The 15,133-nt window shown below is 51.7% G+C and overlaps 9 protein-coding genes across 9 annotated transcripts; 3 read left to right on the top strand and 6 right to left on the bottom strand.

Annotated features, from left to right (window-relative positions):
• Positions 1-558: 558 nt before the first annotated feature.
• On the bottom strand, positions 559-1,313 carry EJ05DRAFT_202482 (uncharacterized protein). The gene has a single exon (XM_033739759.1). It carries the CDS (start codon positions 1,224-1,226, stop codon positions 735-737), a length of 492 nt encoding a protein of 163 aa, XP_033604706.1. The 5' UTR covers positions 1,227-1,313; the 3' UTR covers positions 559-734.
• On the bottom strand, positions 871-2,476 carry EJ05DRAFT_202458 (uncharacterized protein). Its single transcript, XM_033739758.1, has 5 exons — positions 2,157-2,476; positions 2,004-2,108; positions 1,771-1,949; positions 1,616-1,711; positions 871-1,569 (listed from the first exon to the last, which is right to left on the bottom strand). Exons 1-5 carry the CDS (start codon positions 2,340-2,342, stop codon positions 1,359-1,361), a joined length of 777 nt encoding a protein of 258 aa, XP_033604705.1. The 5' UTR covers positions 2,343-2,476; the 3' UTR covers positions 871-1,358.
• Positions 2,466-3,435, bottom strand: EJ05DRAFT_202391 (uncharacterized protein). The gene is made up of 4 exons (XM_033739756.1): positions 3,315-3,435; positions 3,034-3,210; positions 2,887-2,975; positions 2,466-2,828 (listed from the first exon to the last, which is right to left on the bottom strand). Exons 2-4 carry the CDS (start codon positions 3,156-3,158, stop codon positions 2,590-2,592), a joined length of 453 nt encoding a protein of 150 aa, XP_033604704.1. The 5' UTR covers positions 3,159-3,210; positions 3,315-3,435; the 3' UTR covers positions 2,466-2,589.
• EJ05DRAFT_202419 (uncharacterized protein) lies at positions 2,928-4,074 on the bottom strand. The gene is made up of 3 exons (XM_033739757.1): positions 3,928-4,074; positions 3,315-3,881; positions 2,928-2,975 (listed from the first exon to the last, which is right to left on the bottom strand). The coding sequence occupies exons 1-2, from the start codon at positions 3,996-3,998 to the stop codon at positions 3,377-3,379; spliced, it is 576 nt and encodes a 191-aa protein (XP_033604703.1). The 5' UTR covers positions 3,999-4,074; the 3' UTR covers positions 2,928-2,975; positions 3,315-3,376.
• Positions 4,075-4,363: 289 nt separating this feature from the next.
• Positions 4,364-5,104, top strand: EJ05DRAFT_491595 (cytochrome c oxidase assembly protein CtaG/Cox11; the record flags this gene model as incomplete). Its single annotated transcript, XM_033745991.1, has 3 exons — positions 4,364-4,410; positions 4,484-5,004; positions 5,052-5,104. The coding sequence occupies 3 exons, from the start codon at positions 4,364-4,366 to the stop codon at positions 5,102-5,104; spliced, it is 621 nt and encodes a 206-aa protein (XP_033604702.1).
• Positions 5,105-5,135: 31 nt separating this feature from the next.
• Positions 5,136-6,325, bottom strand: EJ05DRAFT_535495 (uncharacterized protein). Its single transcript, XM_033749256.1, has one exon. It carries the CDS (start codon positions 6,097-6,099, stop codon positions 5,338-5,340), a length of 762 nt encoding a protein of 253 aa, XP_033604701.1. The 5' UTR covers positions 6,100-6,325; the 3' UTR covers positions 5,136-5,337.
• Positions 6,326-6,624: 299 nt separating this feature from the next.
• EJ05DRAFT_473169 (uncharacterized protein) lies at positions 6,625-7,697 on the bottom strand. The gene is made up of 3 exons (XM_033743338.1): positions 7,382-7,697; positions 7,246-7,335; positions 6,625-7,193 (listed from the first exon to the last, which is right to left on the bottom strand). Exons 1-3 carry the CDS (start codon positions 7,444-7,446, stop codon positions 6,938-6,940), a joined length of 411 nt encoding a protein of 136 aa, XP_033604700.1. The 5' UTR covers positions 7,447-7,697; the 3' UTR covers positions 6,625-6,937.
• A 479-nt stretch (positions 7,698-8,176) lies between these two features.
• On the top strand, positions 8,177-11,111 carry EJ05DRAFT_202333 (uncharacterized protein). Its single transcript, XM_033739755.1, has one exon. It carries the CDS (start codon positions 8,427-8,429, stop codon positions 10,908-10,910), a length of 2,484 nt encoding a protein of 827 aa, XP_033604699.1. The 5' UTR covers positions 8,177-8,426; the 3' UTR covers positions 10,911-11,111.
• A 2,148-nt stretch (positions 11,112-13,259) lies between these two features.
• EJ05DRAFT_473167 (uncharacterized protein) lies at positions 13,260-14,029 on the top strand. The gene has a single exon (XM_033743337.1). It carries the CDS (start codon positions 13,280-13,282, stop codon positions 13,925-13,927), a length of 648 nt encoding a protein of 215 aa, XP_033604698.1. The 5' UTR covers positions 13,260-13,279; the 3' UTR covers positions 13,928-14,029.
• Positions 14,030-15,133: the final 1,104 nt, after the last annotated feature.

Below are 15,133 nucleotides of genomic sequence, written 5' to 3'. Positions count from 1 at the left end.
GGAGGTGGAGGAGGATTATCAGGCAGTGAAGCCTGCGTCCGTGTCGTACTCCTACTACTCCGCCTAGACCCCGCAGACGACGACGACGACGTAAAAAACGCCACCGCCCGCTCGAGCGCCGAAAAAGGGCGAAACGCACTATGGCACACAAGCGCAGAATCCACACGTGGAGGCGGCGGCCACCGGTCCTTCGCCGCCTGGGCGCGCTCATTACCGACGAGTGTGGCGGTGCTAGAACATGATGATGTCTTGGAGAGGCGGGATTTGGATCGACGGCGGCGGCGGACGTCGATCAGGAGGGCTGTGATGCCGAGGATGGTGCCGGTGATGGCGATAGCGAGGGTGGGGATGAGGATTGTGAGTGTGGTGATGGGGCGGGGCATGGGATTGGGAGGGTTAGGGTTGTATGTGTACAGGGCATGGTATACGGTCTACGTATATTGGGTTTTGTATCCAGGGGGGAAAAGGGAGAGGGAAGGAAGTAAGGAAGTAATGGGAAGAGAGCGGCTGGGGATATGTAGTGTCGATGTGCTGGTCGAGTGACTGCGTAGTGGGCTTCACGCATGGTGGAGAGAAGATGCGTTTGGGTGAAGACCAGAGGTGCGTGTGGAGGACACTCTATGTACAGTGTGAGGAAGAATGAGAGGAATTCGGTCGACTGGGATGGGAACCTTCATTACTCTGCCACCCGCTACTTCATTGTGATTATGTTTGCCTCTCACTGTTTATAAATTTCACCGTGATTCACGGGATGATGATACGATCAACTCATCAGCCGAGTTGCGTGCCTTGAGGCTGAGGCTTCTCGAGGTCATAGACGGGCCACATCCATATTCCGTCATCACCTCGGTCGTGAGCTCGATGCCAGTCTTCGGTAGCTGTGAGTCCCGAGATCCAGTCGTGATCCACGTATTGACACCCATACAGTCACTGCGAGAGGATCCACTCCGCTTTAGGGTTGCGCGGTCGTTCAATTCCATCGCGACAATGTTCGACGCTCCATGTCTCGGTTTACTACCGAGAACGTCGTGTATCCACGCCTGGTCTGTTCGCCTTAGTGTAGAGCTGCCACACCTGTTGCGCAGATCGATGGTTTCGAATGCTGCGCCGCCATTTGTGTAATGATGCTGAGGGTGATGGTTTTCGCGGTATTCCGACGAGAATATACCCGGAGACAGCGAGACAACGGCGCGGACGCCATGCAGACAGCCGCATATAACGCCCATATTTACCTCGACGACAGATACGGCCCAGACAATGGCAGCGAGTGCTATGTGGAAAGGTCAGCTTTACAGCGCATAGGCCCATATGGGCGGGGAACGGGCGACCACAAGCAGAATACGGCGAAGGAAGGGAGGCTACGCTGCAAGGGGCAGACCGGGACAAGGCATACCGAGTTGGTCATTTGAATCGAAGAAGCGCGCAAGGTACCACATCCGCACTGCACCTGTAACACATATCAAAATTCCCGTGCAAAAGACTGCAATCAAGCCGAGTCGTTGCCGGAGAGGGATTTGGATACGCCAAATCATCCGCGTAGGCCACAAGTAGATGCACAGATCGGACAGACTGTGCTACGTTACAACTTGACTCGTAATCTAGAAGGGCGGCATACCTGTTGAACGACGCAGATATGACCAGCGCGACCTTTACATTGATGCATTTACGCGTTGATAAACTAGGGAGTAACTCCCACATGCCATTCACGGGACTTGAACGCAATTTAGCTTTACTAGACTGATTAAGTTATAGGAAAGAATGAAAGCTTACATGCATTGGAAGATATTAACAGTTATTGCTGCTATACACCAACTGATAGTGAAGACCAAAAAGATATGGCAAAAGAGTCTGTTTTTGGGAGAGGGGAACAGCTGGAGGTATGTGATGCATATCGCAGTCTTTGGTAACGAGCAAGCAAGTGGGTGTGCAATGTTGAAGGCGAATGTAAGCTATGTTTGTGAGTAGGTGCTGCAGTTGGACGCTTTCGATCTCTCTGAACTTACTCTCGCGAAATGTTCTCTCCAGGATGGCTCGAAATCCTCTGAATGATAACCGGCTCCCCATTTCGGCCCAAGTATCCCAATGATACTGACCGCCAACACTGCCAACTGCGAAGGTTTAGCATAATTGCAGCATTGATAGTGTTATAAACTGACCGAGCCTACTACCATGATGTAATCATCACTCCGTAAATGGCCTCGCAGCTTCAACCTCCCATAGAGTCTTGTCGTGACGCAAGTAATTTGCAGAATGAGAGAAATACCGATAAGACCATATGTTATATTAGCGTTCTTCTTCGCGAACGATACACCAGTCTCATCAGGTCCAACACCGTCATTCATACTGCTTCCGACCAAGCTTTCTTGTTGGTCTTCCAATGTAGTGGATGGCTGAAACTGAGGCTGTGAATGCTCGATACGTACCGACGAGTGGAACGGAAAGATCACGATGAGGAGATGGGAGGGCAAGACAAGGTACTTTTGACGTTCCGTGGCTCATCATCGGCAGGGGATGCCATACTCATGGGGTGAGAGTCTCAGTAACACCGGAAGTGATCTCCAACACATATGCCTAACTTGATGGCATTCTTCAAAAGTGACCCGGGATAGAAATGCCCTTCATCGAGGAGTCGCCAGTAATTACGATAACGAAGACCGAAAGAACTCGCATGACTAGATCTTTACTTGGTATATGCTTGTCTTGGACGTTAGAAAAGCTTTCTGATTTGTTGGTACAGCAAGTGACAGTAGCCTGAGTCATGTTAAACGAATCAGCCTGTATTCTTCTCGACTTTTCTTTCTTCGGCGCCACAGCCGCCTTGCGGTAGCCTTACGCTGATATCAGTCATCTCCACATGGGTCGGATCTTTATATAACAGCGACTTACGTTCTAACAGGGGTGGTGGTGTTTGCGTCGTCTGGTATTGTCGGCAGCCAAGGAAAGGCTTTAGGATCGATATCTGGTTTACAGTGCGTCTATAAGAGAATTAAGGAGCGATCTGTAGTTCGATCCTTTCTCAAAAACTGTACAAACTTTTCATGATACCATGTTGATTCATAGAAGCATGAATGTTGTAAAATGCAGCTACATCGCTGCCGAGCAGCTGATTTTCCGCATGAGTCGCCCGTCTTCCGATGCTTGTCTGCTCGTTGAGACATGGAGGTAGAAACTGCACCACAACGCTTGTGCGTAGAGCGGTTGCCCCGCTCGCTTGCAAGATAGTAAGCGAACAGATCAATGCTTTCGAATGAGACTCGACATGGCACAGTATTGGCGCCTGTTCCAACCCACGAATGATGAGAGCCTTAGCTTACCGTTCAGCAGTCAACGATGGTTTGCGGAGCTTATTTGTTGGTGCATGGTCGTGATGCGCAAATCAAGTGAAGGCAATCTTTTCTTTTTCGTAAAGCTCAGAGACAGTCTCCACAAAAGCTTGCAAACTTTCACTGCCTTCACTGTTCGAATTCTCAATCTGCTGCATATGGTATAGAGCAGCTTTATCTCCCTTTTCTTTCGTCCACGGTCCATGCCCGTGTCCACCACGACCGCGACCGCGGAATGTGCCCCGTCCGTTACGATAACGACCACCTCTCCCTCGCCCACGGAAGCTACTGGAGTCGTTCTGGTCTTGTGTTGGTGGCTCAAAAGTCTTGAGAAATATTGATCGAAGCTGATCCTTTAGATTCGGATACTGACTCAGCAGATTTTCTAGCTTGGGATTGACCGGCAAGGCAGAAAAGTCGGGTGGCCAGGACGCGTAGCCTTGGGGTGCTGGAGTGTCGTGATCAGGCTGCGCTTCTTCCTGGTCTTCATGTTGCAGCTCAGGTATAGTATCTGTAGCATGTGCAGCTTTGTGAGGTTTATAGCACGTCAAAGAACAACTTCGTACATTAGCGAACATTCGCGTCTAGGATGGACTATACTTACTATGGAATGGCACAGGTCGGGCATTTATACTTCGATACCTCTTTTTCACAAATGCCACAGTTAGAAGGCATGTTTGAGTCAAGGTATCGTCCAGGTCAAGTAGAATGTACTCAACAGGTTTGTGGTGAGACATTGTCGTGACGTCGAAAGTTTGAATCCATATTTTTCGAATTAGGTTTAGTCTCTACCGAGCTCCGCAACCTCTTCCAGAAACGCCGCAGAACAGGAATAGCTTCCTGACCAGCATACTTCTATAATTATGTCAAGACCTATCACGAGGTCCATCCTCAGACACGGTACCGGTCCTGAGTTCTGGATATGCAACTCATGCCTGCAAAGCTCCCAGTCGAAGCTGACGGCATGGACCCTCCGCCGGGCTATCTCGCGACGATTCATCAACTCCAGCCATGACCGCAGACAGCACACCAGTCCGACCATGGACCAAGTTCGCGACCACCACAAGATTCGAAACCAATCTGTACTGTACGTCTCATAATCAAGCGCAGCTGCTCCTAGCCACAAATTTTGCCAATGGCAATTCTGATTTCAACTATAGATACTACACACTTTCCATAATCCTTGGTACCGTGGCACTCTCATACGGCTCTGTACCAATGTATAAAATGATCTGTCAGACCACTGGCTGGGGAGGGCAGCCCATCAAAAGTGCCGCCCACGCAGGCACGTCTTCGGAAGATCCATCTGTGCGATTACGACCCGATACGTCGGCCAAACGGCTGCGCATAACGTTCAGCGGGACTGTGTCCGATATAATGCCTTGGAAATTCACGCCACAGCAGCGTGAGGTGCGTGTGTTGCCGGGTGAAACAGCCCTGGCATTCTACACGGCAACAAACAAGAGTGATGAAGATATAATTGGCGTCGCAACGTATAGTGTTACCCCTGGTCAGGTCGCACCATATTTCAGCAAGATACAGTGTTTCTGCTTTGAAGAACAACGGCTATTGGCCGGTGAGACAGTAGATATGCCAGTCTTTTTCTACATTGATCCTGAGTTTAGCAAGGATCTCAATATGAGAGGCATTGAGACGATAACACTGAGTTATACATTCTTCAGTAAGTTCGTCCCACGCACGGCGGATGTTGTACTGACTACTGTTCAGAGGCGAAGTACGACAAGCAAGGTCACTTGAAACCAGTGCCAATGGGCAGATGACATTTGTCATAGCTTGTAATATATATAAAAAAGCCATGAAACTTTCCACCAATTTTGCAAAATATGATGTGTGTCGGGAACAAGTATGTGTATTGAATTCATAGTACGGCCAGCTCAAGCCACTCTCAGATAGACGACACAGTAACTGTAGAGCCATTCACGCCACAACACCCGGAACATAACTCGATATGGCCTGGACTCGTGATATGGGACATAGAGATGCTGCCGGCCTCTTATTCATTATCGCTGTCGACTTCTCCTTCGAGGTATTCAACCTGGCCACCATTTATACGCTCTAGCCAGTCTTTGGTGCCCCGCAAGATACTGCCCTCCATCAAAGTAGTACTCATATCGCTGACCAATCTCTCCCATTTCAACCTCTTTTCGCCCCAGTTTGCAGGCTGAATCTCTGGTCTCATCCACTTCTTCACGCAAAAAGCTTCAATTGTTACCTCGTTGACCTGCCCCATCTCCACCAGACACGCCAGCGCAAGTTCGGCAAAGGAAAAACTGGGTAGAATGATCTCGTCCTTCCTCATTACATCTTCGACAGGGAAAACCTTCAACTGCAAGGCCTGTAATTCTCTTTCACATTCCCCAAACAAGGCTGCGAAACCATATAGAATGCTCAGTCCTTGCCTTGTCTCAGCACGTGACATGTCATCGCCCAAACGGATTTCGAAGATCAACTTGCGGACTTTGCGCAGTCGAGACATTAAACTGTGGAGCTCCGAGGCGTCGTAAATGCTGTTAATGAAGTAGAACAGACAGGTTGCGTTGTTGTAGCGCAGAGTGTATGCCGTGGAGGTGTACAGAAAGTGACCGGCTTCTTTATAGATGGCGCGATTAGACCGAAGGAATGTGACGCTGCACCGCACGCCATCATGACGAAGTGTCTGAACGCCTTTGAGACCAGGCGGTACTGGTATCGTAGGGCAGAGCAGACTGTATGTTTGCATCCGAACGTTTTTCGGCAGGTCTAGGAAGGTGAGCATTTTCAGACTGGAGAGGGAGTCGTTGGTGCATATGTCTGAAGAGCCATGTTGCTCGACATGAATGGAAGAGTCCAGTGTTTGGGATTTGATCGTAGCTTTCCAGTAGTAAATCTCTTGGTAGCAATCGGAAGATGTTGTGTATGCCGAATTATATGGCAACTTGTGTATGCCACCTTTGGCCTGGGGGTTGATTAAACTCAAGCAGCCGAGTGACTCATGACGCTAGATCTGGGGAACGCGGATGGATGCATGCAGGATGAAAGCACGTACCCCACCATAATTTCAGGATCAGTGACGTGTTTCTACAGTCTTACCTTCTGTGCAGGGTGGTCTTGTATTTCGATTGAGTGCTACCTACCTAAGCAGATACTTACTCAAGCATGATGAGACCCTGTAGTGAATCCAAATCTGGACACTTCGCCATGCAGCTAATAGCCATTTGCATACAGGCCATTGGCATACACTATACAGGCTGTTGCAGGGATGTTGAAACTCTTAGTCCGGGATACCCAGTATTTGTTGTTGGTCACTTTTAGAGATTGAAGTCTATGGACCGAGAACAGGTAGCCAGCCTTATTGACTATTGTATATTTGGAAGTAAGCGCCTAATAGATAATGCTGAGACTCGTATTGGTCGATGCGTAAAACTGACGTCAAATAGTTATTATGTATACAAACCCCCGAAGGTGCAGGTCCCTCTTGTGACACAGCACTGCGCCAAAAATATGCTGCCGCACCACGTCCCTGATGTAGTGCTGACTTTATATCCCTACCACCCTAGACTCGGGGTTTGGCTCTGAAGAGCTCTTACTTGTGATGTTATAGAAGATGATCAAGTCTAATCCGGATGACCGTTTGTTTGCTGCCTCGAGTCGTCGTTCGACTGCTGGGCTAGAGGACTTGAGGGAGCGCCATTCGAGCCGTCGCCATCCTCTCCAAATGCTCCCTTCACTGGTGTACGTCGCTGGCTGTTCTTCCGCGAGTTGGGAAAAGGTGCGGGATTTTTGCCAGCATTCTTCAGGCGTTCTTCTGCTGCCTTGAGCCGCGCCTCCAGGGCCTCCAGCTCAGCTGATTGTGATGTGACTGCTTGCTTCCTGTGATTGTCAATTGATGGTTAAACAGGAGGGGTGCGAGAGGGGCGCGAACTTCTGATGGACGTTCTTGGATAGACTGTCGAGGTCATTATCCATCTTAAAAAGATCGTCGAGGGCAGCAGAAAAGTTGCGGGCGACAGTCCTAGATGATCAGCAAGCTTTCATGCATGTCTGAGTACCCGACTTACGACTGAGGGCGGTTCTTCGACTTCCACCCGGCGTCGGGATCATGAACAGCCTCGTTGTCTTGCATCGTGAAGGTAACTTCGGAAAATACACAATTGTCGAACAGTGACACCCTAATTGTGATGGCGATGCAAGTACTTTAAGGAGGGATGGAGGTCTTGGTCACAGCGTGTATAGGTATGATGGCTATAGTGAACTCGGGGCAGGAGAGCTGAACGGGAGCATCCTCCCGCTCGGGAGCGTGTTGATTGGCACAGAGGGGAAAGGTAGTGGTAACTGATTGGGCAGTAGTGGGCTGTATGAAATGAAAAGGAGGTATCCTGTGCCTGTTGGACATGTGGTGGTGGTTAGTATGCTCGGTTCGGACAGGCAAGAATGCGATCGGCCCTCTGGCGGGGAAGCTATAGATCCATTCCATGGGTCGAATGCTCAGTCGTCGAATGGAATGACACAGCGGACAGGGACACTAATACTGTGGGCTAGAACAGGTGCAGCCTGACATAACATAATGTGACAGGCCTTCCATACGAATTAGATATCTCTACCTAATGACATCTCTATCATTGTTGTGACAACAACAATCTCATGTTGACACTTACAAGGGCGGCAGGAGCGGGCTTAACAACAACTATTTTGTTGAATCTTGGGGCAATCGCGAACTGCACTAGGGTGGTCGCGCCTCCCTATCCCTCTTGCCCTGCCTGGCCCAAACAACAGATAAGGAGTGAGCTAAGGACGTATCGGCCTGTGTCACATGCTCAGCTGCAAGCCCCGATATTTCGCCGTCCCTTCTGTCGCTCATTGGCTCCTTCGTTCTACAGTCGCAAAGCAAACCACAACACCAAGCTTGTTCATCACCGAACACACAACTCTCACGCGAGCTCATCTCCACCGTCGGCCGCCCATCTCTATATCGACATCTACGACCAGTCTGATGCTCAGACCTCTCCAAAGTGAACGCGACGTGAGCTGCTGGACGTGCTGGCTCCCATCCAGCCCACCATATTCTCCCATCGTCCCCTTGGCTTGCTGGACGTACATTGGGGAATGAATATCAGTCTTTCAGCCTACACGTCGTTAGAAACTTTGCTTCTATTCCAATCACTGAGAATCCATGGTGTAGAAGGATCGGTCTTTGGCAAGATCTCGGACTTGCTGAAGAAGAACCGTTACGTCCGCAGCGCAAAGGAGTATGACGAAGCTCGACTTAGCCCAGACGCACTACGGGACCTTTATCAGACGCTTGTTGAAGATGAGGGAGCGATCAATGCCGATGAAGGCCATACATCAGACATAGGAGTAACGAACGGCGACCATCCGAATTCGAGGAAACGTAAAGTTCCAATACCAAGTCTTCCTTCCGCAGTAGACGCCGCACAAAATCCAGATCTGATACCTAAACTGGTCGAGAAGCTTTACTATCGGTATCGCTCGAGCATCGCAGAAGAGGTCGGACGCGAAGAGCGCAAATGGAGCACGCTGAAGCAGGAGGTGGAAGAGATTGAGAGTGGGAAATGGGATCACAAGCTGAAGATCGAAGCGACGAATGGCCTACCGTCGAAACCAAAGGCTGAGGCTAGTTCATCTGCCACGAAGCCGTCGGCAGCGCGTGAACGACCGAATGCTCTGAAATTGCATTCTCCAGTCGCTTCAAGTGCACCTCCTTACATTCGACCACTGCAGTCCAGTAATGGATCTCAACCAGTTCAATACAACGGACGAGCAGCTGGAAATTTAGACATATCACCTCACACAAAGGCCTCTTCAAGTCCTGCCCCAGCCCAGGCTGCGCAAAGCCGCCCCACGTCACAGAACATTGCTCCCGCGGGCTCCCCTCCTGTTGCAAGGACTCCTGTCTCTCAATACTCTCCTCCTGTCACGCACCAATCACCCTATGTTACACCAGTACCTCCGTCAGGAATTTCTCAGAATACACGCACACAGTTGGCCAATGCCCCAGGTCTCAGCGCGCAAACTCCACCACATAGTGCACAATCTCTGCATAATCTCCAACCTTCATCATATTCAGGCGAAGGACAACGACCGTTCTCTCCCTCACCATCACGATATATCTACCCACTGCCGTCCCAACATGCTGGACCGCAAGGATCTGCTGGGCACTCTGCTGGAGGACCATCATCCGTGACGCAGCCACCTGGAACTCAGCGTACACCTCAATACCATCCTCCTGCTTATCCATCACAACCGTCGACCCAGCAACGTCAACCACCCGGATCGAAAGGAGGGGTTATGCTCCCTCCATTCCAAGTCACCCCCCAAACACCGCTCCAACAGCAGCAACGACAAGATACTACCGCGAGCCCTCTTCCACCAAGACAAACGCTTCCCCGAACGCCTTCGACTGTTCCTAGTCGCTTGCCGACCCAGACAGTGGACTACACTGAAGTCATTCGAATACTAGGCTCGAAAACGTGGCGTCCCAACGCTGCAAGACCAAGCCCGTTGACAGCGGTGAATACGCCCAGTAGCGAGACGAAGTGGAAGAAGGATCTACCTACTGTCGCAACGCTTCGATCACCGAGCGTAAGTCCCATCAACGACCTCGCTCCACCACCTGCATTCCCAGTACCTGGTTCCAGGCCGCGGGGACGGCCACGAAAAGTGAAACCGAAAGCAGTGGAAACTACAGTAGAAGATGACTCACGCTCGATTCGGAGTACGCGACGACGCGGTCGGCGTCCAAGAGGTGCAAGTGTGACCTCATCTGCGGTTGAGAGTTCTGTACGAGGTCGGACACGGAGTCAGTCAGCAGTGTCACACGTGGATGCAATGTCCGTGGATGAGAGTCACATTGGACACGCAGTGAAGCACGAACCGAGTACTCCGGGGATGTTAGAGGACGTCATGCCTGGAATAGAGAGTGCGGCCAGTGGGCTGGTGAGACGAAATCGGAACGTGGCAACATCAGCCAAATCAACCAAAAGAAAGCGTGAGGCTCAAGAAGAATCGGAGGCCGCAGAGTCTGAGGAGCCCGGCTCTCCTGGGTCGCGTCAAATTGTGGCTCCGCGATATTTTCACAAGATGAGTCAGCCACTGTTGAATGACATTACATCTCACAAGTACGCATCGCTATTCAGTGCACCGGTCAAGGAAAAGGACGCAGCGGGATATAAGGACATGATCAAGCGGCCTCAGGATTTGAAGTCTATCCGAACCGCGATCAACGTTGGTTCAAAGGTTGTTGCAGCAGCGGCAGCATCGATGGATACGCCATCAGTTGGCAGTCCCGGAGGCGGTGGTGGGAACGTGCTCCTCCCGGTGAGCGCAGAAGTGATGCCCCCGAAAGCGATAGTCAATTCAGCGCAACTTGAACGCGAATTGATGCGGATGTTTGCCAATGCGGTCATGTTCAATACTGGGGAGGATGGTGTAGTACAGGATGCTCGAGACATGTTTGAAGCCACACAACAGGCCGTGAGCAATTGGCGTAGTGCGGAAAGGACACGGGATGGTGAGGAGGTCGGCGCAGAAGATGAAGGCGCAGGCCCTTCCAAGCGCCGGAAGCAGTGAAAATGTTGGCAGCGCAGGTTCAAGCATGCTCCTTGCACCAGATCAATATATTCTTGTTTACATCGATGAACTGTGAAGATCACCGCACGTTGCGCACTCCGAAGTCGGCCGGACACTGGCAAAGACCTCGTTGTGACGGAGCATTGACGAGCAAGAAGTCATTAGGAGATGGCCATGCCGCCGCACTTGCGTAGACCCTGTCGATATCCATGAGCGGCGATCGTGTCGTGAATCGTCGTATAATTACTTGATGCGCTGTCCGCCCTTCGGCTAACACCATGACGGTCCGAATAATGGCCTCGCACACAGCAGATGCTAGTCTTGTGACAGTGACAGGAACAGAGACTCGCGATGGCTTGGTAGCGCGTCGTTCTCGCACAGTCAGTCAACAAAGCCAACGGCTATCTACTATCTAGTGAGTCGAGCTTGGCGTGATGACGAGGAGGCCTTGGGATCGTCGTCCAGTGAGAGGCATCTTGGCGGCAGACTCGCTCTTGGATGCGAACGAAGTACGAAGCCACCACGTGCGTGTATACAAGGGCTTGGCTGTTTGGCGCCAGAGAGCCGCGTATTCGACCGCAGCAGACAAGCTGTATGGAAAGACGGCAATCTTTTCCTCCTTGCTCAAGGCACAGGAGTCTAGGGCAGTCGATTCTGGCGGGATGATGGATGATTGAAGGGGGGGGTAGGGGGGGTAGGGGGGTAGTCAAGGGGGCGTGGAGGGAAGACCAGGAGAGAATACGAGGCCAAGCATTGCTAGACCGGGATGCCGACTATAATCAACCATCGGATGCAGTGCGCAGAGAAGGAGGCATGCCAATACGTGCATCAAACAACAAAGGACGACAGCCTGCAACAATGCAGCTGATGCATGCATTCACGACAGGAAAATGCTTGAATGTTCGGCATATAGCTTAACGCATCGACGAACCCAAGGGGGAAAGGTTGGTCTCCTGCCGGTAGTGCGCGGCGGTCCAGCCGTTGAGCCCAAGTGGAGGAGACAACAACGTTCAACTTGCGTCTCTAATTTGACCGCACGCCTCCAATATCTCTCCCCCGGACTTTCTGCAGAGTCAGTAGGATGTTCTAGTGTCTGCACTGTACTCCAAACATCACTGTCACTTCTCAACGGCTGCATGGGTGTCATGGTAGGCCGCCCATCTTTTGACTTGCACCAGTCTGTGCGCCCCTATTTCTGGGTCCTGGACTACTTTGCTCCACTGCTCCACCACTCTACTACTACTCTTCTTCTGCTCTCGCTCGTGGTCGTAACCTTGTCCGTTTTGTCTAGTCCTCACCCGGTCCTGGCTCCTGGCCTGTTCTCCCTGCTAGGTAGAGAGACAGGACGTTTGGCAAGGTTGCTGTATCTTGGGCACCAATGAGGCGGAGTGTGCTGCGAGAAAGTTGGCCATGCTGCTCCTTGCAAGCCCTGTTGCTCCAAATGGGGGCTCGCGCTGTTTGCTTTCGGTCCGTTGCGCAACCTGTGCATTGCCAGTTGCCAATTGCTAATTGGGCCCCAAGCAACGGCAAACCTTTGCGCGCAGGGATAGGTGCTCGAACTTGACGCTCGAGATCTCGACCTGGACCTGCCATCACCGTGCAGATCGAGGGCGGAGCGACGAGGAACACGTCAACACGAGCAGCGTCCGCATCCGCCATGAGGGAACAACTGCCTTTGGGGTACTTGCCAGGCCTGCGAGTGTTGCGCCCCAAGCGATGATGGTCTTAGCAGTCTTTGCGGATAAACACGTTCAGTGCTAATGAGTCTACCTCATTTCCCAAGAATCCGGGCCTGGTGAGTTGCAGAAGTCCGGGATCATCTTTGAACCGTAACGTGAGTTGTGAGAGAGCCGGGGCTCACCATTCCCACAAGCCCTCGGATCCATGCAAGTCTACTGCTCAATACGCACGAGCGGATCTCCCGTCTGCTCTTGGAAGTATATAGGAGCGGAGATCGCACTCGTTTGTCATTAGTTTCCCCGTTTTTTACAGTCAAACCTCCGAAGAACTTGTTTACCTTCACTCGAGTATATACTCACTCTGTTGTCTATCTCATCCACTCCGACACTTTTGAAAAAGTTTCTATCCACTCCAGGCACTTGCACAGTACTACTTCGGTCCTTCATCCTATCACCCTAGAGTTTGCTCTCATCCACCACAAAGGGAGGCAATCACTCGAGATTTTCGAGACCTACTTCACGATGAGTCCTGAGTGGACTTATTACAGCAGCTCATTCGGGTATCCCTGGAACTCATATGGTGTATACAATCAACAATACGGGGAATTGGAGGTCCAGCCGATGGACTACCTCCAAGAATCCACAGACGGAAAAAGCCCCATGTTCAAGTCAGATATCCCCTTTACGCCGATGAACTATCCGAACCCTATCCACAAGCCTACTTTTGAAGCACCAGCGGCCTATACCTACCCAAGTGAACCGACAGCAGCAAAAGTGCCCATCATCAAGTCAGACCCTACGACCCCGACGTTCAACTTCAACAGGCCGACGTCACCATCACCAACACTCAGTTCATGTGCAGGATCCAGCAGCCTGTCCAGCGGCTCTCAGGATCTGCTCTCAACGGTTCCTACAGCATCTATCCTCAAATCATCAGACTCTCCCAGTGAATCACCACCGGCAAAGCGCCTCCTTCGCCGCCGAGGGCGCCCACGGCTCCCTTCCCCAGACGACGAGAACTTTGACCCAACCAGCTCCAGGCCTCGTCGTGCTCGTCTCCCACACAACCAAGTGGAGAGGAAGTACCGACAAGGGCTGAACGCCGAACTCGACCGGCTACGGCTAGCAATTCCGATTCTACCACAGCCTAGCCCGGAGGAGGGCAGTTCGGCACCAAAGCCCAGCAAAGCAACAGTACTTGCCAGCGCCATCAAGTACATCCAAGGTCTTGAGTCGGAACGGGACCTACTCAAAGAGGAAAACTCGGAACTGAGGAAGCAGGCGGCGATGATGGGTGCATCGGCAGTTCTGGGCAAACGAGCAGCGGTCCGACGATGACGATGCCGCTGCAGACTCTTCTTCTGGGGCTCTGGGGGGGAGAAGATGCCGGACAAGCATCAAGAGCCGTTTTTTTTGTTCCTCTCTGAACTGTTTCACCAATGCATGCATGTCGACGAACGCGGTGTGCGAACGTCGTCTTGCGCACCGATCCGTCTCCGGGGCTTCCGGCAGGGGCAGTGCGACGCTAGGACACTTGTGGGTACTGGAGGGTGTTTTTTCGGGAGGGGGGGCTCTCGCTCTGGCATGTTGTCACTATACTAATATTCTACACTGGCCTCGCTGTTCGACTTCAAAAAGTTGTACGTCTATGCTGTATCGAGGCTGCTACATAATGTTTCGCGGTTGGTTTGTGTTTGTCTGGAAGGGGACTGGTTGGTATACATTGTAGAGTGTATGTAGATGTTTTAGGCCATAGCTCAAGGCTCAAAGCTTATACCAGATGGCTTGTTCTTTTAATAGCCCGTGCTCTGACTCTCTCTCTGTCTCGCTTTCACTCTCTTTAGTTGTCTCTCTTGTCCTTGTATCTACTCATTCGCTCGCATTCGTACGTAGCTGGCCACGCACGGTGCCCCTTCATCCCGCCTCAGGAAGACATACCGTGGCCACAGGCGGTGGGTGAGAAGTGAGGATCGGTGCTGCGCCATCAAGGCTTCGAAACTTCGATTCTGTTTCATCTGCACCATGACGAAGACGGCAAATGCAAGCAAGGCAGATGTCGCGTTTCAGCAGCGAACCACGGCAGCAGATGGTGGTAAGTGTATAGTAATACTGTATGATGGGTGGCATTACAAGCATCGTCAGTGGCTCTACAACGTGCAACAGTTATCATCGCAAGCCTGGTCCTTGACTACTGAGGGGCGCAGAGACAAGAGACGGGAGACACGAGACGGCGTGGAGGCGGGGGCGGACAGGCAAAATGATAGGTAAACAGTGAAGTGTATGCTATTGCTGGGGGCGTAAGGGGGGCGAGGCAGACGCAGCCGCAAAACAGGCTGTCCGGCGGCGCATAGCTCGCTGGAAAAGCTGCGTATGCTCAGTCATGGGGCAGGCCCCACCTCCGCAGTCCTGATCACGGACTCCCGTTTGGCCCCGTCGGAGGTCTTAACCCGGCCTTGGCATTTCCCTCCCTGTTGCAACCACGTCCGTCTTCCTCTTTCTCATCCTCATCCTCAACTCTCTCACCTGTACATCCTCATTCTCATC

The sequence above is a fragment of the Pseudovirgaria hyperparasitica genome, assembly GCF_010093815.1.
Source record: "Pseudovirgaria hyperparasitica strain CBS 121739 unplaced genomic scaffold EJ05scaffold_2, whole genome shotgun sequence".
NCBI lineage: Eukaryota > Fungi > Ascomycota > Dothideomycetes > Acrospermales > Acrospermaceae > Pseudovirgaria > Pseudovirgaria hyperparasitica.
The sequence above is the reverse complement of the archived record's forward strand: the minus strand, read 5'-3'. Positions and strand labels throughout refer to the sequence as shown.